The sequence below is a fragment of the Rasamsonia byssochlamydoides genome (assembly GCF_041956645.1).
Source record: "Rasamsonia byssochlamydoides strain NRRL 3658 unplaced genomic scaffold VTN77scaffold_14, whole genome shotgun sequence".
Taxonomy (NCBI): domain Eukaryota; kingdom Fungi; phylum Ascomycota; class Eurotiomycetes; order Eurotiales; family Trichocomaceae; genus Rasamsonia; species Rasamsonia byssochlamydoides.
Genome location: NW_027192397.1, coordinates 67,044 through 93,955, shown reverse-complemented (window position 1 = coordinate 93,955; position 26,912 = coordinate 67,044). Strand labels below are relative to the sequence as shown.

Sequence of the window (26,912 nt, the reverse complement as noted above, 5' to 3'; positions counted from 1 at the left end):
AGCAAAGCAAAGCAGAACAACCATATCTCCTCTCACCAGGGGTATTATTACCATTAACTGGCAGTCTGGCACCACCTTTAATTTTAAAGCATGACAATCTAAAAAAAGGAATAAAGAGACGGAAAAAGGACCCGACTTCCGACCTTCCCCGGAGTAGTGCCTGGGGCCACGACGCTAAGGGCGCCGGCGACATGACCGCGGATCCGCGAGTTTATCGCTGGCGTCAAATCAAATCAAACCAAGCGATATTCATTCATACTAATGAATAATTAATAAATACCCCATAAAGCCGTAGAAGTATTCTATTCTATACTATATATGGAGTAAAACTAATATCATTAATATTATTATTAATCAATGGAGGAAATCAGGAAAATCAGGAATATTATTGGAATGATTTACCACGCTAAGAAGTGGGGGGATGGGAATGGGAACTACCTAAAGTTCAGGGTCGAATCCGTCTAACTTACTAAATTAGGGTACCAAACTTTACGGTGGGGATATTATTACTTCATACGAAGTACTCCGTAGACGGTGGAGATACAGTAAACGTAGGACAGTCTATGGACCAGTATGGACGGAGTATACCTACCTACATACCTCAGTACGGAGTAGACAGATTGTTTGTTCCTCACTCTTCAGAGTGCTTACGGAGTACATACCTAAACAAAAATACTCACTCCGTACCTACATACCTAGGTACAGTACATACCTACTTAGTATAGTACTTACATATTTACTTCTTTTTTTAACTAAAAATTAAAAGCTAACGCAGTTGGCTAAAAAGAAAACGAACGGTCTGTTCTAGCTAGTTCTAGTTCTAGTTCTACGGGGTATGGTATATACCTAAAATAATCATAATAATGCTCTGCTCCGTACTCCGTACAGAATACTACGTAATCGTATATACTCCGTATATCCGTACTGGCCGTACGCCGATCCTGATCATCAAATCGAGCCAAGGGTGACGGTCAAGACTCAAAGTCGAGACGTTATCCATTATTATTACTACCGCGTACTCTGTTTGGCGCCATGGCCCGTGTTGCCGGCGTCCGAGCTTTTACTACGAAGTACTCCGTACTGTAAGTCCTTGCTCCTCCTCTACATACTGGACTCCGTACCTAGGTAATTAATTGGTCTTGATGATTGACCACAATCGTTTCCCTTCCTTTTTTAAATTTATGGAAAGTCAAAAAAAAATTGTCGGTCTGTCTGTCTGTCACCTTCAAGTATAGGGGATTTATCCGATTGATATAGGCGTTTACTCCGTACTATTTATTATTAGTTGGTGTAATGACTCGAGTCAAGTGGATCTCTCTCCCTTGTTCATTATTAATTAACACTCTGTACGTACTGTACATACGTACCCTAATTTACTGATCTCCTTTTTTATGATTCATTTTGGAATCGATCAATAACAATTATCACCCAGTCTATGGAACATTGTTACAGTATCTGCGGGTGCAAAATGTTAGTAATTGGTACCAGTATTGATTAGAGAGACTACTCCGTACAGAAGAAGAGAGAGAACGGGGGAAAAAAAAGAAAGAAAGACGAGAAAAGAAAGTTAAAACAGAAAAAACAAACAACAAAAAAAAAACAAAATAAGAACTGAAAATGAATTAAATGCACAGCGTATAGTTCATATTCATCATCATAATGCTGGCAATATATGTATATACAGGATATAACTCAACACAACACAGAACATTAAATAATATCTTCTGTTAATAACGCATGATTCTATTATATCAAACGTATATACCGTCCACAGTTAAGGAGATTCGTCAGTCATCGCAGCCAGACTGGCTATGTCATCACATCATGATAAAAATAAGACGTCAAGATACACGTGTGTCAAGAAATGAAATCCTCCAAGCAAAGGATATAACTGAGACATCTCGTACAAGACTGCCTAAGCAAACTTCGCCGCATTCCGCCTCTTGGCGTCTTCCAGCGCCTTTCGGAGCCGCTCTTTCTGCTCCAGATCTCCGTCCGGCGGATGCACAGATGCAGGACGTGGACCGGGCATCAAGAGCTCGCCCGGATGCACTTCAGGAGTTGGACCAGCAACAGCAGCTGGAGCAACAGGAGCAATCGCAGATGGTCGCCTCCATGGACCTGATCTCGGACCCGGCTCCTTGCCCATCGATTCCAGAAGGGAATCAATCTTGGCCGCAATCTCAGATGGTCCCCTCCTGACGCTCTCCAGCTTCGAGTCCAGTTCTTGCCGGATCTTGGCGTCCTCTTTGCTCTTCTCCTCGTCGAGTCGACGAAACACATCCACACTAGCGTTCGAATACCGAGCTTCCGCTACCGAAACACTGTAGTCCGCATCGTTCAGCGCCGAGTCCGCCGTTCCAAAACTGTCGAGCATGGATTCTGAATCCTCCCTAAGAAGCTGGACAAGCGCAGACACCGATCTCAGAAGCAGCTCAATGTCAGATTTCGAAAGACCACAGTCATCGATCATACCCCCGTCCAGCTTTTTCGTCTTCGCTGCGATATCGTCAAGAAGGCGCTGATGATGACCTAGTCCATACATAATCGCCTCATCAAACGAATCCATCAGTTTGTTTGCCCGTTCATCACGGTCCTTGGCTGCTTCCAGGATGTTAAGTTTCTCCATTCGGTCGAACTCGCCGTCCAGCTTCTTCAAAGCAGGGGAGTCGCCGAGGAAAACGAGTGGCCGTCTCTCGGCCTTCTTCCGCCGCCGTTCCCGGTCCAAGGCAATATCCAACCGCTTCTGGAAGCGGGTCTCCAACTTTGAGGAAAGCTCATTCACTGTTTTCATGGTATGGGACAGCTGATACTTCGCTGCATCTTTCCCGCCGGTCTCGTTGCTTTCAGAGCGGAGTTCATCAATGGCCCTCTGGTACAGGACTTTCAGCTCGACAATCTCCTCTTTCAGCCGTGTGTCGAGCGGATTGAATACTTTCCGAATGAAGCTATTGAGTTCTTTCCTCTCTTCGTCAAGCTGCGTCCGGGCTTCCTTCTGCCGGAATTCCTCCTCTAGCTGGTTGATGTCAGCGTAACCAATTTCCTTGTCGTTGAAAAGCGCGTCGATATGCTTCTCCGATTCTTCCTGGCGCGCAGCGCGTTCCTTGTCCAGCTTGGCACGTCGGTCCTTTGCACTCTTTTCCCAGTTGTCGATCGCATCTTCAATGTAACAGAAGTCGTTGGAGAACTTCTGCATCTCCTTCCTGATAGCAACATTTTCAGGACTCTCGGCCTGTTCGGGGAAGGGAACTGGGATCAGGGCACCCAATTCTTCGACGACGCCGCCAGATCCAACCTCTGGCCGTTTCCTGCGGTACGACACGCTTTTCTCCCGGATGACACCAAGGAATGTCTCATCATGTTCGCCTCGGACCGGAGAAGTACCAAAGGTTGCTGATCTGGGCCGAGCCTGTGGTGCGGGAGTGGATGACATTGCTCGTCCGCTTTCTGCAGATGCCTGTCGCAGAGCCGAATAAGCTTGATAAGCCGGTCGATCAACAACTAGGTTGTCTGATCCTCGTTGAGGCCCTTCTGAATATCGAAAAGGAATGTAAGCGGGCTGCGGAGGCTCGGATACCAGAGGAGGCATGGGCTGCATCGAAGGAGGTGGTACCGACGTGGACCGCGGGGTGGCGTCTGAGTTAGGAGACGGGTAAGCCCCATGAAGGCCGGCTTTTTCGTTTCCAGACAAGGGCAATCTCGCGCTTTGAGAACGACCGGTGGGGTTCGTAGCTGACCGCTGAAGGCCCTGCCGGTTTGCAGAGCTTGCTGTTGCTGCCGGACCAGATAGTATCGGCCTTCCACCAGGGCTGTAGGAGATCCCATCCGACTCGTCTAATATTTGCGAGGGGATGGTCTCAAGCTTGGCAACTTCAGGGCGCTTCTTACTCGGCTGCTCCTCAGATTCCACCGGTATCAGACCAGACTGGACCGTGGGCGAAGCACCCACAGACTTGGAGCGCGGGGGAGGTTCAATTGGAGCGCTAGTCTGGGCGTTATCTTTAGCCTGAGGCTCAATATTATATAAAACTTCACGAAGTTTTGTTTCTTTCGCCATAAACCCTGTAAATATTTTGTACCGTTCCTCGTCCGATTCAGCAACGGCTTCCTTCCGGAGCATTGTAACGTAACGGACCAAAGAAGACTTGAACCACGGGTCGAGATCTTCATACGGATCGATGACCTTTACCTGCGAGGGGGCTGTCTCTGCGGGCACTGTGGTTGCAGTGGCTGCAGTGGCTGTTAGTGCAGGAGAAGGAGTGGACTCAGTTCCCGATTCCTTTTTGACAGGTGATGCAATTTGAGGTTCGTCAGCTGTCTTTCTCTGCGTGGAAGGTTGCTCTGCCCGCATTTCTGTGCCAGAAGGAGTCTGTTCTGCCGGTGAGATGGGGCTTTGCAGATTGGTCTTACTTTGAGGTTTTGTCTCTGGCGATATGGGTTGAGTCCGAGAGTAATCCTCGGCCGACACGACGCTGTCATCTCGGTGAGCTTGTCCTGGAGAAGCGAACCCTTGCTGCTTGGTGTCGGCATTATCAATAGGAGATGGTAACCACCCAGGCTGCGCAGACTGGGGGGATGAAGTGACTACCGGCGGCGGTTGGATAGTAGTTTGGCTCGCCTTTCCCGACGGAGGTACAGCTGGTTGAGCATCAGGCGTCTTTGACGGAAAAGCAGCGGTGTCATCAACTTCTCCCGGCTCAGAAGAGAAATTCTCCCAATCAGATGGCCTCCCCCCACCCAAGGCTGACGCACTCGGTACGAAAGATGGCGACTCTGTCTTGGCCGGCAATGATGCAGTCGGTGCTTGTGGAGGTTTGGACGCTTGCTGCTGCATAGGCGGATCATAGCGGTGGGTTGGAGGGTGATTTGAGTATTGTGAGGAATACGTTTGCTGCCAGACTTGCGCGTTTTGCTGTATCTCGTTCGTATAAGCTGGTGGGATCTTAGGAGGAGGAGGGGGTGGTGCTGGCGGCGGCTGGCCATAGTTGGAATCTGTTCTCCATGGCTGACTGGACTCTGTAGAGCTTGCTGTAGACAACAGGTCGCCAGTCTGAGGCGCCGTCCATGACGGTGCGCTGGGCGCATGCGACTGTGGAGGGGGGTAATGGTTGGCTGTAGAGCTGCTAGGGCGCGGCTAGGTCAAAGTATTCGTCAGCTCCTCCGGCGTACACGAAGATCCAACTGTTCTTTCACCTACTGGCAATGGAGGTGGAGCGGGATGTCCATGGTACTGATTATACCGTACTCCCCAGGTCGTCGTATCTGGATTCGCTGCTGCTCCTGGAATATTCGAATGGGGGGAGTTTGTAGCAGTCGGCTGCCCACCTGGCATCGGCCCGTATACACCTGGATTGTATGTTGAGGATGTTGGAGGAGGAGGAGGCAGAGGCGGCGGCGGCGGTGGTGGTGGTGGAGGAGGGGCTGATGACGACGGCGGCAGACGCCATTCTGGCTGCGGAGGACCAGGGCTATGGTGATATGCACTGGAAGGATGATGAGGAGGAGGCTGTGATCCGTACATGCCTGGTTTTTCGCGAAATATTCTTCAGCATCTGTTGCGAAGGATAAGTTGGACGAGGCGATGGGCGCAAATAGTGCAGCTTGATCTGCTGACCAGTTCAACGAGATCCCCCACCTGGTTATCTTAGATTGCAGCAAGACAACCCTCTCTTGCTGGAGCTTGCAGGCTCGCGACTTGCAACAAACAGCTCTGGGTTCACAAAGTAGCAGGCGATTGAGGCTTGAGTGATGGGTTCAAGAGATCAGGCTGCGTAACACATCTCCACCCGCGTGGTTCGTATCTGCGCCACAATAGTGAGGAACTAAATCGAGAAGTTGGACCAGATTTCCGAGTCAGCGCGACTCCAACTAGGATGGTACATTAGCAAGCAGCGAAAATAGTAACCGAGAGCTCAATAATAATTCAAAGCAATGCAAGAAGGGATAACAGCTGCGCTGCTCTCCACCTGTCATGAGGAATTCCGCACAGGCCACCGGAGGCGGAGCATACTGTACAGTATTACACTATTACCACGAATTCATTTTACCTGGAGAGGCTAGTACTTAGGTACTCCAAAGTTGCTTGATCACTCCACTACTGCCAGAGCCTAGTAATAATTAGTCTTAACCTGGGACTTATTATGACCTGCAGAACCTAGCGGACACGCGTTCTTAAAGTCTCCACAGCCAGGCAAGTAACGTGACTAGTCTGTAGTAACCTGCTTCTTATAATAGATATCTAGTAACAGAGAACGACCAACAAACTAACTAACATAGAATTCTCTCATCCTTGATGCTAAACTTGGTTCGATTGGATTTAATGCCATGTGTTTCTTGAAGACAGCTAGCTGATGACTGTCACCATCTTGATAGTGCCGGCACATCCGTGGAACACTGCTCTGGAGCAACTACGGTCTCCGAATCGCAGCTGTGGAATTCCTGGATTGACTCTATTGATTGATGGGTGGTCTATAGATGCAACCTTGGTTTGGTTTGGTCCCTACAAACTTCCGGTTCTGGTTGCTCTGTGTGTACTGTATTAAAGAAACCAGGTGATTACCTATTGACAAAGAAAAGACGAATATGCCTTTTTCTTTGACAACCTACCGGTCTCCAACCACGATATACACACACTTCCCGCCTTGTAATTGGCCGTATTTCGTCGATGGATTTTCTATTTATTTTGTTGTTCACTGGTCCGAGATGAGGAGCTTACTATATTTACTGAAAATAGAAGTTGTTCTTTCATTGTTTACCTCTTATCACGATACCTTTCTTTGTAATATCAGAAATGATTACTCTCTTACACAAATTTATATCTGCAAGTCAATACCAGCGTCAAGGTATATTTATTTTCTACGGTGACTTTCAAGGTGTTGGTCTCCATACCTCGACAGATCGTGTTCATCGACTTCAAAGATATAGCAGATAGTCTAGAACTGGCAGCTTTTGTTTGAGCATCTTTGACTCATTAGTCTTTGTTTTCTTTCCTTGCCCGAACCGAGAGATGTCACAAGACAAGGACAAGAGGGAAGAGGTGTGGCGTGAACATCCACTGCCTAACATCGTCGAACCTCCACCCTATCCGGGCCGACCAGACCTGTTCGACGAGGTGGAATGGGGTCCATATCCATCTCAGGAGGACACCAAGACTGCGTATCGCTTGTGGTCGCTTCCAGATTCCGTTCTCGCGAGAGGGCTGAAAGAGATGGAGCAGCATCCCTTCCCACGTCCCGAAACCCAGGCTGACGACCAGCTCCGTGACACGCTGGACGCTTTAGCCTTGAATGTCTATGAGGATCTGATGCGCAACCACAGGATGCCGATTGCTGACGAGGATTGGGATGAGGATGCCCAGATGAAACTCGCGGAGGATGGAAAGACCAAAGAAGGCTGGTCCTACGAGGACATATTTGGACCGCAGAAGAAGGAGGATGGCCGGGAGGAGCACGCACCAGAGGGGAATGGCGACGATATCAAGATTGAGATTGACGGCCATGAGGTGTTGAAGGCGCGGTACTGGACCATAGCTCGTCTCCAAGAGGAACTTCAGAGACGAGGACTGGACGCGAAGGGAAAGGTCGGGGAACTTCGCAGACGCCTTTATGAGGATGAACGGCGAGCGTTGCAAGACGACATCAAGGCCGCTTTTCTTCTTCGCACTGACTTGTCATCCTGGGGCATTCCACGAAAGGAGGACTATATGCTGAAGATCACCCGTAATGGTCGCCTCAGGCCGCTGGACATGTATACCTGGGCCATCCTGCTAAGTCCGTATAACCCTGCTTACTGGGTCAGTCGGTCCTATCTCTTTTACCAAATGGGGTACTTTGACCTGGCTCTGGGAGACGCTTATCGCGCCCAGCTGCTTTGTGAGATTCTGTGCGACCCCTATGCTCGAAATCGGCAACCGGGCCTCTATCCGCGAGTGTGGCACAGCATTGAGCAACACGTCTTGCACATCCCTCCCGGCGACGATGGCTCGCGTGCCCCGGCGGTGGAGAAAATGCGCGATGCTAATGGCGTCAACTACTTTGTTCCTACGCTGCGAAAAGCACTCCACAATATCATCAGTCTTAGTCTCAAGGCGCTGCAATGCTGGTGTGACTACGACAACATGGAGCGGTACCTTCTCCAGAGGGTAGCCATGCCATACCGTGACAAATGGGCTTTTGAGAAGAGGAGGGCCTTAACGGAGGAGCATGTCTGGAAATGGGAAGAAAAGAGGCAGCATGGCGCCCTTTTCTACTATGAGATGCGCGCTGGAAATGTCAGCGGAAGACCGTACCCTTACAGTGCGCAAGATGTGGATCGGACAAGCCCGCCGTTTCTGGCACGGCTCAATCAGGAACTCTTTGCCAACAACCAGATGCCGTGGAAACGATGCGAGGTCAGGCCGAAAGAGGGGACAAAGAGAGAATTGGGCGTCTATGCGACCCAGGACATCCGTCGGGGAGAGGTCATCTACGCAGACGAGCCATCCATGAGAGGCCATTTGAATATCTCCAGACCCCAGGAGGTCTACGGAGCTCTGCCCACTTTGCCTCGATGTGAGAATTGCAAGTCGGAAGTCAGCAAGCCCCCGGACAGTCTCAGCGAGAATGTACGCAAAGAGATTTCCGACGGACGTCATCCCGATTTTTGTGCTTGTGTCTTCAACAAAGACAATGCAGAACCGCTCGTCTTCTGCCCGGCCACATCGTCCGATGGAGAGTCAGTAAGCAAGAGCTGTCTGGAGATCGCCCGAGAGCTGTATCATTTCCGCGTCTGTGGGAAGAATTGGAAATGGCTGCATGACGCGATGCGACCGAATTGGAATACATATCGCGCTGGTGATGAGAAACACCCAAAGTATCAGACTCACAATAACGAGGCCCACGGGACTGTCCTGGGCTTGCTTCTCAGAGAAGTATTTGACGTGACCCTCCTGCGACGAGAGAGGACCGGGAATCCCCACTTGCTGGCTCATGAGATCGACGAGCTCCTCCCCCTCCAGGGGGAGGAGCAGTGGGAAGGGAACAGATTTCCTTTCACCTTGGCGGCGAATATCAAGGTGCCATTTGACATCCTGCTTCAATTGGGAGTCAATATCTTCCGTGATCTTACTTTCGACACGTGGGTCATCCAAATGGTCTTGAGAAAACTGCTGTTGAGCGTAGTCCCCTGGGACAAAAATCGCCGCCAGGATGGCGACACGATGGAAGGGGAAGGTGACAAATACCCTGGATCCGCACAGGAACAGATGAAAAGGATAAAAGACGGAGACATGTTGGAGAAGCACGACCCATCATTCCACACCCTCTACCTCTTTCCCGGGTTGGCCCTGTTCAACCACAGTTGTCGGCCTCGTAATAATGCCGAGTGGGCATTTGATAACGTCGTCCCCAACAGGGTCGTGGTATGGGCCGACCAGAGCATCTCTAAAGATGACGAAATTACCATCAGCTACCGACAAGAACAACTGACCCATCACGATGCCCTTCGGTTGCTAGGTCAGAAGTGTGAATGCCCATACTGTCAGCGAGAATCCAGTCCTGCTCTCGGCCCAGGCACGGACGATGATGATGATGACTATGGGCCCTCGACGCCGGAAGACCCGAAAGAGTCGGACTCAGGCGTTCATCAACAGCAAAGACAAGGCCGCCGCAAGGCCCGTACCATGTCCACCGAGGAGATGAGGAGGTTCATCGAACAACAGAAAGCGGCGAGGCAGCCAAGGGAAAACCAAAGGCAAAGAAAGGAAAAGAGACAGGACCTGGCAACGATGATACTGCGTTCCAGGCAGAGAAAAGAAAACGAACAGAGGAGCCTGGGGAAGACGACTTCGCCATCAAGAAGAAGAGTCCATCAAGAGAAAAAAAAATGATGAATCTTGCCAGATGCTGAGCGAGCAGCGTCAGAGACAAAGGAGCACACAAAGCAGAAAAGAAATATCCCCTAAACCAGCCCATTGCCTAGACTGCGAATGGGTTCCTAGGCCTTGTTCATGATTAAGATGTCAGGCTGGATGGGAGCTTGACAATGGAAAGATATTGAGGGAAAGCCCAGAAAGTAGACCAGGCAGGAGCAGGGAAGTCCTCCATAGTTAGGGACTGCAATCAAAGAATAGCATGGAGGAAACTGTTGACAGTTAATCTGGCAATCCTTTTCTCTTTTTCTCTTCTTTTTTCTTTCTTTTCTTCTTCCCTCTTACGTTCGTAAGAGGCAGATGAAATCTAATAATTCATTTTCCTTGCCCTCTCCTTCTCTTTGATCATGAAGACCAAAGACACAACAGCAACTGTGTAATCGAGCAACTCTGATCATGTCATAAGGCGTCCCAATGAGAAAGGAAAGCAAAAGAAAAGGGAACAGCAGAAACCCTTAGGTCCCTGTGATATCATCGACGACATAAACACAGGTCAGCCTTACGACGGTGCAGAAACGGGAGACCCAATCATGACTCCTGATTCTCTCCAGTCTGAGTCTGCATTCCATCATCATCAACTTATCCGACGATGGAGTGCCCCGTAAGCTATACCAAGTTCGATTCTGTAAATAGCATCAGTCGTCGGAAATGGAGAGCTTTTTTGGCATCACGGGCAAACAATGGGTACTAAGCAGTTAGCCACCGCAGAGGATCCGGGGAAGTGAAACAGATGTTGAGGTGAGCTTGGCAATCATCACTTCGATAAAGACGCGAGAACCAGTCTGGCAGGGAAGGAAGACTGCTCATTCGCTACCTGCTGAACAACTTCATAGGAAAATTCGTTGAATTTGCTGGAATGGTGAGTGCTAATTATTTAAGATTTAATTGGTGATGGATGATAAGAGTCCCCAAGTTCAGGTACCGGTACCTCGACTTCTATGGGAAATGGCGCCTATAGGCAGGTACCGATACTTCAAAGACGATGGCTGGGTCGGAAGCCTCTGGCAACCCCGCTGGTCCTCCGTCACAAGTCAGCCTCGCTGCCTCTCAGCCAATCACCCGGGTTTCTCGGGCAGTTCGCGATCGCTGCCCGGTCTGCTCCTTCCTCCCACTGGTTCATCTGAAGGGTCTACTCTGTACAGAGTACTTCCAACCATGATACCCGCGACACAGCCATCATTGGCGGCGGTCCATGCCGCAAATAAAACTGCGTTCTGCTGAAACTTGGAACTTGGCAGAGTATGTATTTACATACAGTAGGTTTGGAATACTCCGTGCTGACCTAGGTACAGTACATAGTTAGGCAGTAAGGCACCTTTCAGAGCAACTGGATTCGCTCCTCGATCCACCTCCTTTCAGTCTAGTGATGTTCTACAAGACTACAAAACAGGTATGGAGTATTACATTGACAAAGCATTGGCTAATATTTATCCTTCTGTTCAAAGTTCAAAGTTAGGAGTGACCTGAACTCTGTACTCCGGTACCCCCCAGAAGGAATGTGAAAACCACTAGTGGGAGCCATACCAAGTATGGTTAGTCGGCCATGTGACCACAAAAGCAACGCACCTGACCATGCCTACTACGCGCCTACTGAACCTACCGACCTGACTAATAGTAAGTAGGTTGGTAGGTAGGCTCGATCAGGTACTTAAAAATGGCTCAATTCGCTTGTTTCTGCAGTCTTTTCAAAATCAGAATCTAGTTTCCTAATTAGGAATAATCAAAATGATCAAACAAAGCAAACCTACCTACCTAGGTTAGGTAGGCGTGCTCAGGTGCGTTGCTTTTGTGGTCACATGACCGACTAACCATACTTGGTATGGCTCCCACTAGTGGTTTTCACATTCCTTCTGGGGGGTACCGGAGTATAGATCGGACAGTTGTGGACTGGTGGCCTAAAGTAGTGCCTGTTACTCCGCTCCGGTGACGGGCCACTGGATCCATCTGGTCAAGCACTTGCGTCACTGTGTGGTCTGATGCATCGAGATGAGGTGCGCAGCAACTAACACAGCCGCATTTCTACCCACGGGTCATGGACCAATCGTGGTCTTGGCCCCCAAAAGTTGAGATGCTGCGCCTCTCTTCACTGGAATGGTAATGAGGAGCAATTATTATTATCTTTGACCTGTCACGTCCCCTCATCCGAAGTATAAGCTCATGATTTAATAACAACTACCTACTCTTCTTTTGCCCTCGTACTCTGCATAGCCTATCATCAAGCCTCGACCTCCCAGAAGCGGGCGTCCTTTTCCATGGATCTTTATTACCCACTACCAGGGCTCCACCCCAAAATAAGCCATCAGCCACCAGAGCAAGACATGATGATTGATTTTTATTATCGCAACTCATTTGTTCCTCTCGCTTGCTGACCATCCAGCTGGGAAGCAACCAGCAAGAATAAGATGGCCTTGCTATGATATAGGTACATAATGAAAAAAAAAAAGAGTGTGTGTGAGAGGATTCGGAAGGGTGCTTTGCAGAGGCTGTCCCTATTTTGGATGCGGATTAATTACCTGTAACATTGGTACTGTTTCTGTACTGACAGATCTGTGTCAGTCTCTCACGTGAAGCAGCACTGCAACTCTGGCGGCTGTCCCAGCAGCAACTGCCACACCAGCCTCCTCCGCCTTGTGCCGAGCCGCTGTCACGTCACAAACAAAACAGTACGGAACATGCCGCCAGCCTGCCAGCCACTGGCGTCGGTTCCTGCCTACCTAAGCTAAGCCAAGCTAAGACTTTTGCTCGAACTCCCTCACTAATAATAATCGCTGTTGTCCTTGCCAACACGACAGAGCGGGCACTCCAGCCTCTCGTTTCCAATCCTTCGACCTCATTGCTCTATCCAGGCGGCTCAGCCACTCCTACTCCCGCCCGATAACGGTCTGCTTCTCCTCTTCTTCGCTTTCCCCTCTTGTCTCTGCTTGTATTGTAGGTTTCGCCGTCGTGATTCCTCCGCATTACGTGTCTGGCGGTTTCGCGGCTCTGCGTCCTCAAAGACCCTTGCTACTGGGTCCTGGCAAAGTCGGCTTCTCCGCCCATTATTGTCCCTCTCGACCCAAGTCCAGCCCTCCTCCATCGCGATTCTTGATCCCACACCACAACAACCACGTTTTCCCCATCCGTTCGTGTCTAATCGCTTCTGCATTAACTAACAGCTCTTTTGTTTTCCTCCGACCCGGGAGCCGTTCCGTCGGCGAATTCGCCTTCCCTTTTTGCCCTGTTTGATTTTTCCATCCGTCTTGCCACCGCCGCTCGGTGCCCGTTCCCCGTCCTCCGCTGCCTTGGGCTTTATCCAGCCTGCTTCTCTGGCGCTTCCGCTACCGCCGAAAAAGTCTGAGGAATACACACCTATTACTCGATGGCCCGTCTCAATTAGCCTGCGGAGATTCTCGACGCCATTGCGGAAAGGAAGGCTTTGCCCGCAGGGCTGAATCGATTTACTATTTCCAGTTTTCTTGCGCCCCCGGTCTTTTTTTTTTCGCGTGACCGTCATTGTCCTCCACCATCCACTCAAAACTCAGCGACGCTGAATCCGTCAGCTTGCGCCACACTCGCTCCAGGAACACAGCGCCGCCTCACGCGTAGGTACGTAACTGTACTGCTGGATCGGCCCTCTTTATCCCACCGTCTCCACGTCAGAGGCCTTCGTAGCCTGTCGCAAGATTTCTCATGTTGGCTCTCAATCTACATCCAGTTCACTCGCACCTGCCATTATCCCCCTTTGCGATAGTTACTCCCGCTGCTGCTGCGCGTGTTGTTATCACTGACTGTACACGAACTGGGCGTCTGCTGACATGACTACCAATTTAGCATCCGGACTACTTTCACATCAATCCCGTCATATCTTCCCGGCGGGCGCAAGATACGGTGCGTTCATGTCTGGGTCAATGCAAGCCAGTAGCGATCCTGTTGCTATCTCGAATCCCCTCCCTGCAACCTCTAGCTCGATCCTCTCAGGGCCGTCGGACCAAATCTCCTTTCTAAAGACCTCCCAGCCTAAGTCAGAATCACATTTGAGCTCGATTGCCAGCGCTGGATTGCGCACCTCTCCTTCTCCTGGTATAGAGGGTCCAAGACCTTCATCGTCACCCCGCATGACGAGCACAACCACGGCCGGTCCGGTAGATCGGCCGTCGGAACAAGAAAAGGATCGGGAACAACAGCAGCAACAGAGCAGCCCCCAGGTCGCTCGGGAAGCGTTGGGAGCGGCCATCGGGGTCAGTACCGACAAGGATCAAAAGTCACAGGACCATGCGAATGCGGCCAATACCCTCAGTGAGCCGATGGACACCGTGGCCCGGTCGATTCAGATGTCATCGGATGAAATGCAAGTTGACCCTCAAAGAAGCCCCGGTCCCGTTGCAGACACCTTCGGGGCGGGTGATCATGCTACAACTTCGGGAACCTTGATCAACAGCTCAACCGTGGCAAGTCCTGGCCCGATCGAGGAGACAGCGTCCCAAGATGGTGACCGATCCCGGCACCAAAATGAGCCGCCCGAGGTATCGGAGGATGCAAACAAAGCCTTCTCTTACCCAATGCCCACCGCCAGCATGAACGATCCGCGCCGCGGCTTGAGTCTCCCCAATTCCGGGTTCCATAAGGGCAGCCCACGATCTCCCTCGACCAAGAAACATCGATGTCCCTACTGTTCGACCGAGTTCACGCGACACCACAACCTCAAGAGCCACCTTCTCACTCACAGCCAAGAGAAACCGTACGTCTGCCAGACCTGTCAATCACGATTCCGACGGCTCCATGATCTGAAACGGCATACCAAGCTGCATACTGGCGAACGACCCCACATTTGTCCCAAATGCGGTCGGAGATTTGCCCGAGGAGATGCTCTGGCTCGTCATAACAAAGGCCAAGGCGGGTGTGCTGGGCGACGAGCAAGTATGGGAAGCTACGTTGCGGAAGATGAGTATGGAGAAGTGGGGCCTGGAGGAGGCGAGGACGCCATGGATGGTCTCATGTATACCGAACCGGAGCGGATGGATGAAGAAGATGAAAGACGGCTGAACATGCCCAGTATCCGGAAGCCCAATGCACCTTCGACGGAACCTGTCCCCCGAGGCGCCTCTGGAGTCTTCCATTCCCGAGGGCCGAGCACGTATCCTCCCCTTGCTGCCACCAGACCTCCACCCAGTGGTGGTCTCTTTCCCCCGGCCACGAGCCATGGAGGCTCGAGCTCATCGACCTCTCCGATTTCCCAGACAGGGGCGATGACGTTTCCCCCGGCTGGACATCCTTCCTCAGCGAGTTTCTCGGCCCCTAATATGACCGACAGTCCTAAACCACTGTCACCAAATGCATTGGCGTCGAACCAGCTCGGTCACGGACCCGAAGGTGGTAACATCCACTTGCACCAGCAACATCGCCCTCACTCTCCCAGCTTGAACCAACAGTATTCGCAGCAGCAGCACTATAGTAGGGCGGGACCGGCACCACCATCGGCAAGCACGGCGCAAGCGCCTTTGGGTCTCCCACCTCCTCAACCGGGCGCTCCTCAGCTGCCTCCTCCACCCGGTCTGAATCCTCCCGATGCTCGTTATACGTTACACACCCAGGGGCCCGTCCAAGCACCGCCCCCTTCCACTCTGCCCGCAAAACACGCAGCGACACACAGCCATTCCAGCAGCCATGGTGCGACAGCTGCTCCCCAGACCGGAGGTGAATCTGGTCAGACGGGTCCTTTGTCGGGGTCTCAGGATCCAAATGGCACTGCGGAGCAGAGTCAGGAGGATAAGTTGTGGGCCTACATTCGAAGCGTACATGAGGAACTGCGTGTATTGCGAACTGAAGTAGTGGCGTTGAGAGCACAAATCGCCGCTACACAAAACCCGGGACAAAGCTCGACGGTTGCGCCTCCACAGCAGGCGTCGGGAGAAGGGAATAGTGGAAACGGCGGTACGCGGTGAGGGGAACAACCAGGAAATAGAAAAAAAAACAATATCCGAAAAAGGTTACGTTGATGTTGCCAACCTGATGCCGGTTTCGAATGTATTGGCGTGATGTACTTTCTTTTCTTTCTTTTCTTTTTTTTTCTTTTTCATATATACCCCCTTTTCTTATTTTACGTCGGTTTTCTGTTTTGGGTGTGGGTTGTGATCATTCTGAAATCCTCATGGGGCCCCGCTCCGTGAATGCTCTTTTGTGGTTCGATCTGTAGGAGAATCAACGGAGTTGCATGACGTTTCTAATGAGAAGAGAAGATGAGATTCTTTCTACATAACAGGACGACCCGACCTGTGTTTGCCCCAGAGCATCTCAGCGGTGCCTGCTGCTGATGACGATAGGGTTCTTGGGTGCAAGGCATTCTTTCTGTGTATTACTCGCTTTCTCTTTTGACCTGGAGACTATTCGTCTGGTCAACATGCATGTCAGTGTTTCGTTCGGCTGGGCGTTTGCTTTGCCTGTTTCTGTTTTTCTCCCCATCTTTCATTCTTCTTAAGGCTGGGTGTGACCTGTCTTTCTAGCTCCTTTTGGGTTCAAAAAGGAGGCGGCGTGGTGTACGGAGTGTAAAATTAACCAAAATTCTTTTCCTCTTCTTTTTTCCCCCTCAATGATTTCTGGTTATTTGCTATGGTTACGGTTTTATCTTGATCTTGCGGTGCTTTCCCACTTGTATCTTCTTTTATTTTTCCTCTAACGGACGGGCGAGGTGGGATTCAGGGAATTGGTTAATTTAGCTGGGCAAGGAGCAAGAAGATGGGCCTTTTTTCTGTTTTTTCTTTTCTTTTCCTTTTTTTTTATTCTTTTTGCCTTCTTTGCTTTGGGTTCCCTACTGTATGTATGGATGATGGATGTCTTTGTTTTATGCCTTTCTCCTCTTTGAAGTGAGTTGAATGAAATTGTACGCAATGATCAAGAATAAATAAGGTGTTTACCTACCTATGCACATGCCAGTTCTGACTAAATCTCTAATCACCTCTTCCTTTCGAACCTCATATGCTGGCCAATTTATATTAATATGATGAAGCGAGCAACACTAAATGATTTAAGCTTCCAAGCTCCTGCGGAGCTACAGTGAGACGATCCGCGTCTCACATCCCATGCGGACATGATTATTTATTTGCTGCGCTTTCTCTCCCACTCCACAAACTCCAAGAAACCAACAAACTCGCGGTCTCTCACGAGCATCAGATAGCTAGGCCTGTTCTTGACTTTCTTTGGTTTCACCCTTCGCGTCCGACAGAGACGGTCAATTAATTAGCATGATGCCATCCCTCATCCGACTTACTCCCCTCCCATTCTCCTCCCTTCCCCCACATCCTTCCTTGAATGATCGTTCTTCCACCTCCCGCCCGTCTCTGGAGACATTCCTCCACTCTGCACTCACCGAGGCTCTGACCCTCGTGTCAACCACCATCCCACAGACGTTCAAGACCGACAAGAAACTACGATCCTCCTCCCCATCCGCGGCCAAGGTGCAGCTCTCGACTCTCGCCATTGACAATGAGTTCTGGGTCTGTCGGCGGAGTGTGCACGTCGATGCCGCGGAGGAGGGTACGGCGACGTGGGAGGAGTTCGAGAAGGGACTGAGGGAGAACCATTCCGAGAACGAGATGGCTTACACGCCAAGCGTGACGGCGGTGGAGCATCTGCTGGAGTGGCCGATACAGGCGGAGCTGGAAGGTGGCTGGAGGAATGTCAACATTCACGGTGAGTCCAGAAGTCCCGTCATCCATAATTAGTATCATGTTCCAATAATTATAGCCTCGATACACGAGAGTTATTTTTAGAGAAAACATCACATCTAATCTAATCGATAACAGTCAACCTCATCACACATACGTTCCATCCCAGCGCCCTTATCTCCCCACGCACTTTCATCTCCCTCGTCATTTCCGCTCTCCTTCCGGGCACAACATCCTCGCAAAAAGGTTTCCTCACCGTCCAAATTCCCCTCACGCACGACCCCTCCACCCAGGCATCCGACTCTCCGCTGCCGGACTCTCTCCGCGAGCAGATCCGATCGACAACGCCGAAAAGTACCATCTTTGCCTCGTACGCCAGCGTCGAACGGGTCGTGTCGTTACCACCGGGAGATGCTCCTTCACCCGCCACTAACAACAACAGCCACAGCAGTAAGAGCCATGATGACCGTAGCAGGAGGCGCATCGAGTGGATCATGGCCACAACATCCGATGCAGGCGGGTTGATCCCGCAGTGGGTGCAGCGGAGCTGGACGATGGGCGGAGTGCCCAAGGCGGTGGTGGCGGATGTGGGGTTGTTTCTTGGCTGGACCGCCCGGCAGAGGAAGAAGCAATGATGCGATTCCCATGGTGCGATTTGGCTTCGCGTTTTCTTTTGCTTGTTGTTGATGTATACCCTAGTCGAATAGATATACCTACGGTAACAATTATATACAGAACATCCGAAGCGGACGCTGCCTGGTCCGTAGCAAGATCCTCTCTATCTATCTATATTCTGTAGAGTAGCACAATGTGCTGCTGTCATAGCCACGATGTCTTCAGACGAACTGAAACAGCACAGTGACTGTGGTGTTGTCTCAGCAAGCTATCAACGACGCTGGTGGCTTATAGGATTGGCAATCCTCTATCCCCCATATGGTGGGAACCGAGACCTATCAGTCGGATATAGACTCCAATAGCGGGCGAGTCCCGAGGGAGTGTTGAATCTCTGCACAGCCCTGCTGAAGGTGTAGTCTGTAGACCCTTCTCTACCCGCCAGGTCGGAATGGGCAGCACACGTAATGCACCAAGGTCCATTCCTTCCGATGGCCTCTTTCGTCCTGATTCAGTCGATCATCACAAGTCAGACATGTCGTCCTGACTCGCAATACTGGTCTCTCTTTATTTCTCTCCACGTCCATGAAAGCGTGATCACACGCAGCGGACGCCGGGGCCCACGCTGCCCGTGTCAAATATCTCGATGAGCCCAGCACCCAAAGCTTCCTCCAAGATCCACCGGAAACTCATCCCATACAGCTCCTTCCACTTCTTGGTCCGTCCCGGAAGCACGCCGCTCGACTCCCCTCGCGCCCTCTTGGCCAGGTCGAAGCTCCGGTCCGTTTCCACCGCCCCGTCCCACCGGTCGCGGAGGAGAGACAACGGCGCTTCGTGATATTTGGACTTCTTCAGAAGGGACAGCAGATGCGAACGGCCGGCGCCCAGCAAACGGAGGTACGGTCCTGTATTGGGAAGGGACAGGAACAGGGTGGCCGCCCGGGACTGGGGAGAATCACGGCCTCCGGAGCTCGACTCGGGCCCCTGCTGATGGTCATTTCCGCCATCATTACTCCGGCTGGCGGCGGCTGCTCCCAGAGACGGAGGTACAGCGGGGAGCGACGCCACGTTCAAGGAGCCTTTTGTCAGGGACGATGCCGATACGAGAAAACCCGCACGTACCAAGGCCATCGACTCTTCTGGCGAGAACGTGGTCGCAGGCATTGCTGATGAATTTCCCATTTGGTCCAGTGTGTGCAGAAACCGGTCTGTCCAATCACCATGTCAACCGGAGAGGTGTACGGAGTGGAAGCAAAATATTGCTTACCCTTGAGCGACTGATCCAGATCACTCTTCTGCACCAATTCTTGCAAGTCTTCTGCCAAGACTAGGCAGTCTCCCAACCCCGCCGCATCGTTACCTCTACCCGGCACAATTAGGCGCCGGAGACGACCGGCGCGTACCAGGTCGACAATCTCTCGCTCGACCTGGGTGGGCGCCTGCAGCAACGTGTGGACGTGAGCGACGGAGACCAAGGGGGGCAGGGACCGTCGCAGGTTAAGGACCTGGGCGATACGGGTGCTGTTCATGCCCGCGCGCGCCGGCAGGTCCTCGAACATCGAGTCCTTGATATGGCGTATCGCCTGGACGACATCCTGGACGCCGGCGGTCCCTGCGATGTGTCGCGACGCCCCGAGATCCGGCAGCGGATTAGTGTCGCCATCGACACCGTCTAACGGGAACTTCCCCGCATCCTGGCCTCCTCGTGCGGATGGCTTGGAGCGCGCATGGGTCACAAATGGCGACGGGCGAGGGCGTGACGCGGTGCTTTTTCTCTTCTTGATGCCGGAGACGGGAGCGGACGTGATGCGGAGGGGCATGAGTCGACAACCTACATGCAGACTAATACACAAGAGGATTGTCAAGATATTCTCACTGCCCCAGATTAGTGTATGATTGCTGTATTTTATTTTTTTTCTTTGTCTGGTGGCAAGTTGCTACGGTAGTCAGGGCGTTACATCCACATCAGGGATGTCCCTGTTAGTCAGCTGCCAGTCACGTGGCTGGATCGGGGAAGATCGGGTGGTTCCCTGGAACACTGCTCCCAGGTTGCATCGTGAAAGTTAATTCAAGCTGAAAACTGGGAAACATCATTGAACAGTCAATATACATCTATCCAGGGACACGGACGCTAATGCCTGCTCTAGGCACCAGCCTTTATGTTCAATGCCCACGTTGCCAGGGTTGACGCATCTGATTCCTGTCCCTAACTACATCCAGCTTACCGACATTTACTTAACGGGAGTCCACGGACAGCTTGAACAGGGTTTCCACCAATGATAACTATAGAAACAGTGAGGACGCGCTGGGGGCGACGCATTGATGGATATTATCTCCGTTGGATGGAGGCCCGATCGGGCATTCGCCATGGTCGGCGCGGGACCAGATCCTGGATAGAAGCTGACATCACGGCCCTCATCGCAGGCCACACAATCAAATAAAGCATTGCGAGCCTGCACTGGCCAGACCACCTAGTCACGATTGTTTCTTAGCTGCCCAAAAGAGAATATTTACAGAGTACAAAAGAGCTTGGCTTGACCCGCTTTGTTGTTGCTTTACCCACTCTGTTTTTTTTTTAATTTTTTTCACATGACGTAGTTACGAGAATTGACAACGTTGCTCCACCGCCATGCCCATCACTGACAGTGCAAGATCATCCCATCGAATTCCCCTCTATCCTCACCTCGATTAGTCCTCTCCCGTCACCATCAGCCATTCCTGCCCGTCTCGACTGCAGACCGTCGGGCAGTGAGACCTCATCTGGAGGCATCTGCCTGTCTGTTTATACCCCGCTCTCTATTGACAGACGGAGACACCTCCGATCTGTTACACGACTTGGTAATAATCAAGTCAAGCGCCATCTGACCCACCATGACCATCTTTATCGCATCCCTGTATGTCGTCTTGTCCCTAAACTAGCCAACTTCCTAGCCCAGTCTCCGTGCTGGTGACGATCAACTGACGGCGACAGATTTCTCCCCTATACAGTCAACTTCCACTTCGACAAATCTCCCGGTGACCGATCATCGCTCAATGGCAGTCCCAAGTCGAGATTCGGCAGCCGGCCATCCACCCCCGTGCGCAGTCCCGCTGCGAGTCTGTTTTCGAGGCGGGAGTATGAGCCGAACAAGAAGGGAATGACGCCCGGGACGGAGCTGGAACGCATCTTCACCCGGCACATCTCCAGATTCGACAAGCAGGATGGATATCCTTTGATGTCCCCCACCACAGAGCTCCATGACATGGCTCAGACTGAGGCTCAATCTCCGGTCTGGGGCGCGACCTCCACCTTCAACCAACCCCGCCCTCCGGCCATCACGCTGCCCTCGCCGTCAATCCTCAAGCACGAAGAACCCGTCGTGCACCAGGCGCCCAAGCTCGGAGCGAAGCCGCTGACGGGGATCGAGGCCGTCAAGGCCCAGGAACGGCAGCGGATGGGTCACCAGCGGACCATCTCCTTCTCCCGCGCCGACTGGACGATCGTGCCGGCGGAGCAGGGCAACGGTGGCCTCCGAAACGCGGTGCGCTCGGCGTCCGAGTCTGGAACGCTGGAGGACGTTATGTGGGTGGGCACGCTGGGCATGCCGACCGATGCGTTGGCCGAGCACACCAAGGAAACGATCGCGGAGACGCTCGAGGATGAACACGACTCGCTGACCGTCTACGTGCGAGATGTCGACTTTGACGGCCACTATTCGCACTTCTGCAAGACCATCCTGTGGCCAGTCTTCCACTATCAGATCCCCGACAACCCCAAGAGCAAGGCGTATGAGGACCACTCGTGGATCTACTATGTCAAGGTCAACGAGGCCTTTGCGCAGCGGATCGCTAGGAACTGGCGGCGCGGCGATGCCGTCTGGATCCACGACTATCACCTGCTGCTTGTGCCGGCCATGCTGCGGAAGATGCTGCCCGATGCGCAGATCGGCTTCTTCCTTCATGTGGCTTTTCCCTCGTCGGAGGTCTTCCGCTGTCTGGCACCCCGCAAGGAGCTGTTGGAGGGCATATTGGGTGCCGACCTGGTCGGGTTCCAGACCGACGAGTACTGCCGTCATTTCCTGCAGACGTGCAGTCGCATCCTCTGCGTGGAGGCGCAGAACGAGGGTGTGCAGCTGGAAGACCGCTTCGTCAACGTGGGGAAGTTCCCCATCGGCATCGATCCCAAGTCCTGGGATAAGCGACGGCAGAGTCCAGATGTCGATCACTGGATTAAGTTGATCGCGGAGAGGTACGAGGGGAAGCGCCTGATTGTGTCGCGGGACAAGCTCGACTCGATTCGGGGGGTGCGCCAGAAACTGCTGAGCTATGAACTCTTCCTCAATACGTATCCAGAATGGCGCGACAAGGTAGGTAGCGGTTAGAAATTCGCTCTTTTTGTCAGCTGTCAACTGACAGGCTACAGGTCGTCCTCATCCAAGTTGCGTCTTCCACCACCGAGCAGATTGAGCTGGAGACCACAGTTTCCGACATCGCCACCCGCATCAATTCGACCCACTCGACGTTGGCTCACCAGCCTCTTGTCTTCCTCAAGAAGGACCTCACCTTTGCCCAGTACCTTGCACTCATCACGGTTGCCGATGCTCTGATGGTGACCAGTCTCCGCGAAGGGATGAACCTTACCAGTCACGAGTTCGTCTACTGCCAGGATGGAAAGCACGGACCCAAGGCGCATGGCTCTCTCATTCTCAGCGAGTTCACGGGGAGTGCATCGCTGTTTGATGGTCACGCCCTGCTGGTCAACCCCTGGGATTATCGTCAATGCGCGGAAGCTATCCACACCGCACTGTCCATGAGCGCTGCCGAACGGGAAGAGGTGTGGCATAAGCTGTATGACGCCGTGTTGCAGAACTCCACGATCAACTGGGTCAAGTCCTTCCGCGAGTCGCTGTCCAAGGTCTGGAACGAACACTCATCGCGCGAGACGATGGCGGTGCCACGGCTGTCCGTATCGCGGTTGGAAGAGAGCTACCGCAAGTCGCACCGCCGGCTTTTCATTCTGGATTACGAAGGGACTCTAGCGTCGTGGGGGTCTCCGACCAGCATCATTCTGACTACGCCGCAGCGGGCTCTCACCACGCTGACCGACCTCACCGAGGATCCCAAGAACATTGTCTACGTGATGAGCTCGAGAATGCCGGAGGAGATGGAACGGCTTTTCCGTCGGGTTCCGGGACTGGGACTTATCGCAGAAAACGGCTGCTTTGTGCGCGAGCCGCAGAAGGAGAGCTGGATCAAGCTGAACCAGGAGAGCCATACGAAGGTGTGGAAGTCCGGCGCGATGGGAATCCTCAACTACTTCCGCGAGCGGACGGAGGGCAGCTGGATCGAGGAGCGGCACTGCTCGCTCGTCTTTCATTATGCCTCGGCCGAGGACCAGTTGACGGCCGCTCGCCAGGCGTCGGAGTGTGCGGACCATATCAACGACGCGTGTGCGAACCAGCGCGTGCACGCGACGCCGATTGACGGGGCGCTGGTCGTGCAGACGTCGGATACGAACAAGGCCACCGCGGCGGAGCTGGTATGGCGGTACACGATCGAGAGAAGCAAGACGGAAGACGATGATGGCCGACCAGATTTTCTCCTCGTCATCGGAGACAATCGTGAGGATGAAGTGGTCTTCCGCTGGGCCAACAAGCTAGGCGAAGCCAAGGCGGTCGAGAACGTCACGACGGTGACGCTGGGGTCGAGAAGCACGGAAGCGAAGGCCACGTTGACGCAGGGAGTGACTGGTGAGTATATCGTTTCCATCAGCTCTATACCTAGGTACTGACTGACTTGATTAGGTGTGCTATCTTGTTTGCAGAAATTGGCTGCATCTGCGTAGCCAGGTTGCCAGCCAGCACCAGCACCTTTTATACGGGACGATTCCTTTCTCCTTTCTCCTTGGTCTTGTCATTTACTGTAGGATTTGCTAATGTGTTTTATCTTATTTTAAAACACTCCCTTTGTTGGTTTGACAGTGGCATCATGATCCTCTACCAAAATCATAAAACATATATACACCGGCCCTTCCTTTCAATGTTGCACTGCATTGCATTGCATTGCACTGCACTGGGTGGGTTTTCATGAGCATGCATGAGATATATGACGATATGTACCTACACGGGGTAAATGAAAAATGACAGCTATTTATTTAAATAAATATTGTAACAGCGACCGGCATTCTGTGGTATGAATCTATCTGTTTGTTTGAGCTAATCCTGACCTGACCAATTGATCAAGTGAGATTTATTATTTGTATGCTGACTGACTTCTGATGTGCTATGACTAAGGTTCTCTGTAGATTTTAGATTGATGTGATAATGGTAAACTGACTAGGTAAGTAAATAATAATAATATCCTATTTAAGTGGGAGTGTCTTCAATAAATATACCTGGCATTAGCTAGTTAAACTTCAGTTCTTAGTCACCAGCCAGCCAGCCGCGGGCGCGGGAATCACATGCCGAGGTTCATTGAACTGTCTGGAGATATTGGTGATTACTTATCATCCATTCATCGAATGAACCGTACCTTATTAATTAATTCAATTAACTGATTAACTCCAATGTGATTACATCTACTGTACTATCTATCTACCTAAGTACCTAAGTACCTACCTAGGTAGGTACCTGTTAAACTCCCGTCATTATTGGCATCTTTCCATCCATCCTGGTTAGTCTTCATCAATCAGGAACAGAACGAAGCATGCTGATGTTATTTTATACACCAGAGATTACATAACGACAACAACAACCTCCTAACAGCGAATATAAAAACGGATACGATACAAGGATACTAGATATACATAGACAAAACCACCTCTGTAAAGAAAGGGAAAGAAAAGGCACAGAAAAAGAAGGAAAGAAACGGGGGACTATCTTCAAAAATGGCACCCCCTCCCCACACGCAAGAATTCGAAGATGCCATCGCCGTCACGCCCCTGTCCTCGCACACCTATTCTGCAAATCTGAGTCCGCAGTGGTGTATTGGGAGTGGTATGTACACCTACACTTGCAGTCATGTCATGATTATGAAGATATAACCTAACCTAATATCATTGGTGACTGGACAATTGCTGATGAATTGATTCTAGTCCCCCATGGCGGCTACACAACAGCCATCCTGCACCGTCTGGCAACGACACATTTCAAGCACACGCATCCGACGCGCCATCATTCCGATCCCATGCCTATCAGCATGCAGCTGAGCTTTCTCCGGCGGACGGCCGCGGGACCAGCGCTGTTGACGGTGCAGGATGCGAAGTTGGGCGCGAGGACGTCGACGATTCATGTTGAGCTGTCGCAGGAGGAGGATCTACCCTCGTCGACGACTTCACCTCCTAGTGAAGGAAAGAAGAAATCCGTCAAAGTAGTCGGGTACATCACCGTCTCAGATCCCGCATCTGAAGTCGGCGTCTCTGCGCCGTCTGACTGGAGGGTGTATCCTCCTCCGCCGAGTTCGCGCCCTCCGGAGTTTGTCACTGGTGATGACAACCGTCTTGTGCCAGCTAGTCCCTGGGTGCGGATCAGCCAGCAGTATTCGAACTTCCGTCTTGCAACGAATCATACCGAGGTTTTTGGACCAGCTGATCCTCATGCTGGGCAAAGACGACGAGGCATCACCGACCAATGGGCACGATTTCGCCCATTAGGCGAAAAAGGCGGCCAAGGGCGATGGACAGACGAGGCGGTGGCATACCTAATCGATCTCTACCCCATGGCGCTGGAGGCGCTTGAAACATCCTCCTCAAGCTCCCCTTCTTCAAAAACAGCCGGAGGAGAAGTCGAGAAGGAGGAGTCGAACCCCGGACCATTCTGGTTCCCCACCGTCACCCTCAACATCGACTTCAAAAAACGCCTTCCGCCCACCGGCGTCGAGTGGCTCTACAGCCGGGTCACGACCAAGAGCGTCCGCAACGGCCGGACGGATTTCGATGTTGTCGTGCTCGATGAGAAGGGTGAGGTTGTGGCGTTGGCGACGCAGGTGGGCTTGGTGGTTAGTGCGATGAGGAATTTGAGTGGGAGGGCGCTGCCGGGGAAGAATAAGAAGATTGGAGGGGGCTCAGGAGGAGGACGACGGAGTGGGAGGGAGGCGAAGATCTAGTTCAGTGCACAGCACAATGTCTGGTATATATGGATCCTACGCGTATTCCTAACTAGATTAGGTATATATAAAGATAGATCATAGAGGTTAATTAATTGAGTCGTGTCACTGGACTTGAACTTGAACCATAGCCAGTTAGTCGTGAAGACAACGTAGCAAAAGTATCTATTTGTTTATTTATTTACAACAGGGAAGAGTACCTAGGTAAGTAGTAGGTCTACGTATTCGTCCGATCATGACTCGAGGGTAAGCATGCAGTAGGTTTCTACGTGTTCGTGTGATCATATCTCGTACTGGGTATATATTATCTGGAGTGCCAGAACACTGTATGTGTCTTCTGGCATCTACTCTATTTATTGAATGTATTGAATTATAACTTCGCCTGCGGCACCTCAATCCACAACGCAGATCCCTCCGCCCGCACAGTCTGTCTCCTCGCCCCCTCCAGCTGTCCTCCTCCCTTGTCGCTTTCCTCCTCCTGTAATATCTGCGCCACTGTCCAGTACTTCCGTCCGTCTCGGGCGACACACCACGACCGGATCACCACCAGCCCCGGCACCGCCACAGGCCGCTTGTACCGCACGCTGAGCTGCGCCGTGTAGAACGTCAGCCCATTGCGGGATGAGGAGCCTAATGACGGATTGGTGGATGGCTGCATATGCAGCGCCACG

The 26,912-nt window shown here is 51.8% G+C and overlaps 6 protein-coding genes across 6 annotated transcripts; 4 read left to right on the top strand and 2 right to left on the bottom strand.

Annotated features, from left to right (window-relative positions):
- Nucleotides 1-1,915: 1,915 nt before the first annotated feature.
- VTN77DRAFT_1702 (uncharacterized protein) lies at nucleotides 1,916-5,521 on the bottom strand (the record flags this gene model as incomplete). The annotated part of the gene is made up of 2 exons (XM_069417463.1): nucleotides 1,916-5,134; nucleotides 5,198-5,521. The coding sequence occupies 2 exons, from the start codon at nucleotides 5,519-5,521 to the stop codon at nucleotides 1,916-1,918; spliced, it is 3,543 nt and encodes a 1,180-aa protein (XP_069279807.1).
- An 8,261-nt stretch (nucleotides 5,522-13,782) lies between these two features.
- On the top strand, nucleotides 13,783-15,828 carry VTN77DRAFT_1701 (uncharacterized protein; the record flags this gene model as incomplete). Its single annotated transcript, XM_069417462.1, has 1 exon — nucleotides 13,783-15,828. The coding sequence occupies one exon, from the start codon at nucleotides 13,783-13,785 to the stop codon at nucleotides 15,826-15,828; it is 2,046 nt and encodes a 681-aa protein (XP_069279806.1).
- Nucleotides 15,829-17,124: 1,296 nt separating this feature from the next.
- Nucleotides 17,125-18,182, top strand: VTN77DRAFT_1700 (uncharacterized protein; the record flags this gene model as incomplete). Its single annotated transcript, XM_069417461.1, has 2 exons — nucleotides 17,125-17,572; nucleotides 17,686-18,182. 2 exons carry the CDS (start codon nucleotides 17,125-17,127, stop codon nucleotides 18,180-18,182), a joined length of 945 nt encoding a protein of 314 aa, XP_069279805.1.
- Nucleotides 18,183-18,756: 574 nt separating this feature from the next.
- On the bottom strand, nucleotides 18,757-19,979 carry VTN77DRAFT_1699 (uncharacterized protein; the record flags this gene model as incomplete). The annotated part of the gene is made up of 2 exons (XM_069417458.1): nucleotides 18,757-19,367; nucleotides 19,427-19,979. 2 exons carry the CDS (start codon nucleotides 19,977-19,979, stop codon nucleotides 18,757-18,759), a joined length of 1,164 nt encoding a protein of 387 aa, XP_069279804.1.
- Nucleotides 19,980-21,030: 1,051 nt separating this feature from the next.
- VTN77DRAFT_1698 (uncharacterized protein) lies at nucleotides 21,031-23,983 on the top strand (the record flags this gene model as incomplete). The annotated part of the gene is made up of 4 exons (XM_069417457.1): nucleotides 21,031-21,053; nucleotides 21,131-22,505; nucleotides 22,562-23,888; nucleotides 23,943-23,983. The coding sequence occupies 4 exons, from the start codon at nucleotides 21,031-21,033 to the stop codon at nucleotides 23,981-23,983; spliced, it is 2,766 nt and encodes a 921-aa protein (XP_069279803.1).
- Nucleotides 23,984-25,024: 1,041 nt separating this feature from the next.
- On the top strand, nucleotides 25,025-26,241 carry VTN77DRAFT_1697 (uncharacterized protein; the record flags this gene model as incomplete). Its single annotated transcript, XM_069417456.1, has 2 exons — nucleotides 25,025-25,133; nucleotides 25,232-26,241. The coding sequence occupies 2 exons, from the start codon at nucleotides 25,025-25,027 to the stop codon at nucleotides 26,239-26,241; spliced, it is 1,119 nt and encodes a 372-aa protein (XP_069279802.1).
- Between the last annotated feature and the right edge of the window lie 671 nt (nucleotides 26,242-26,912).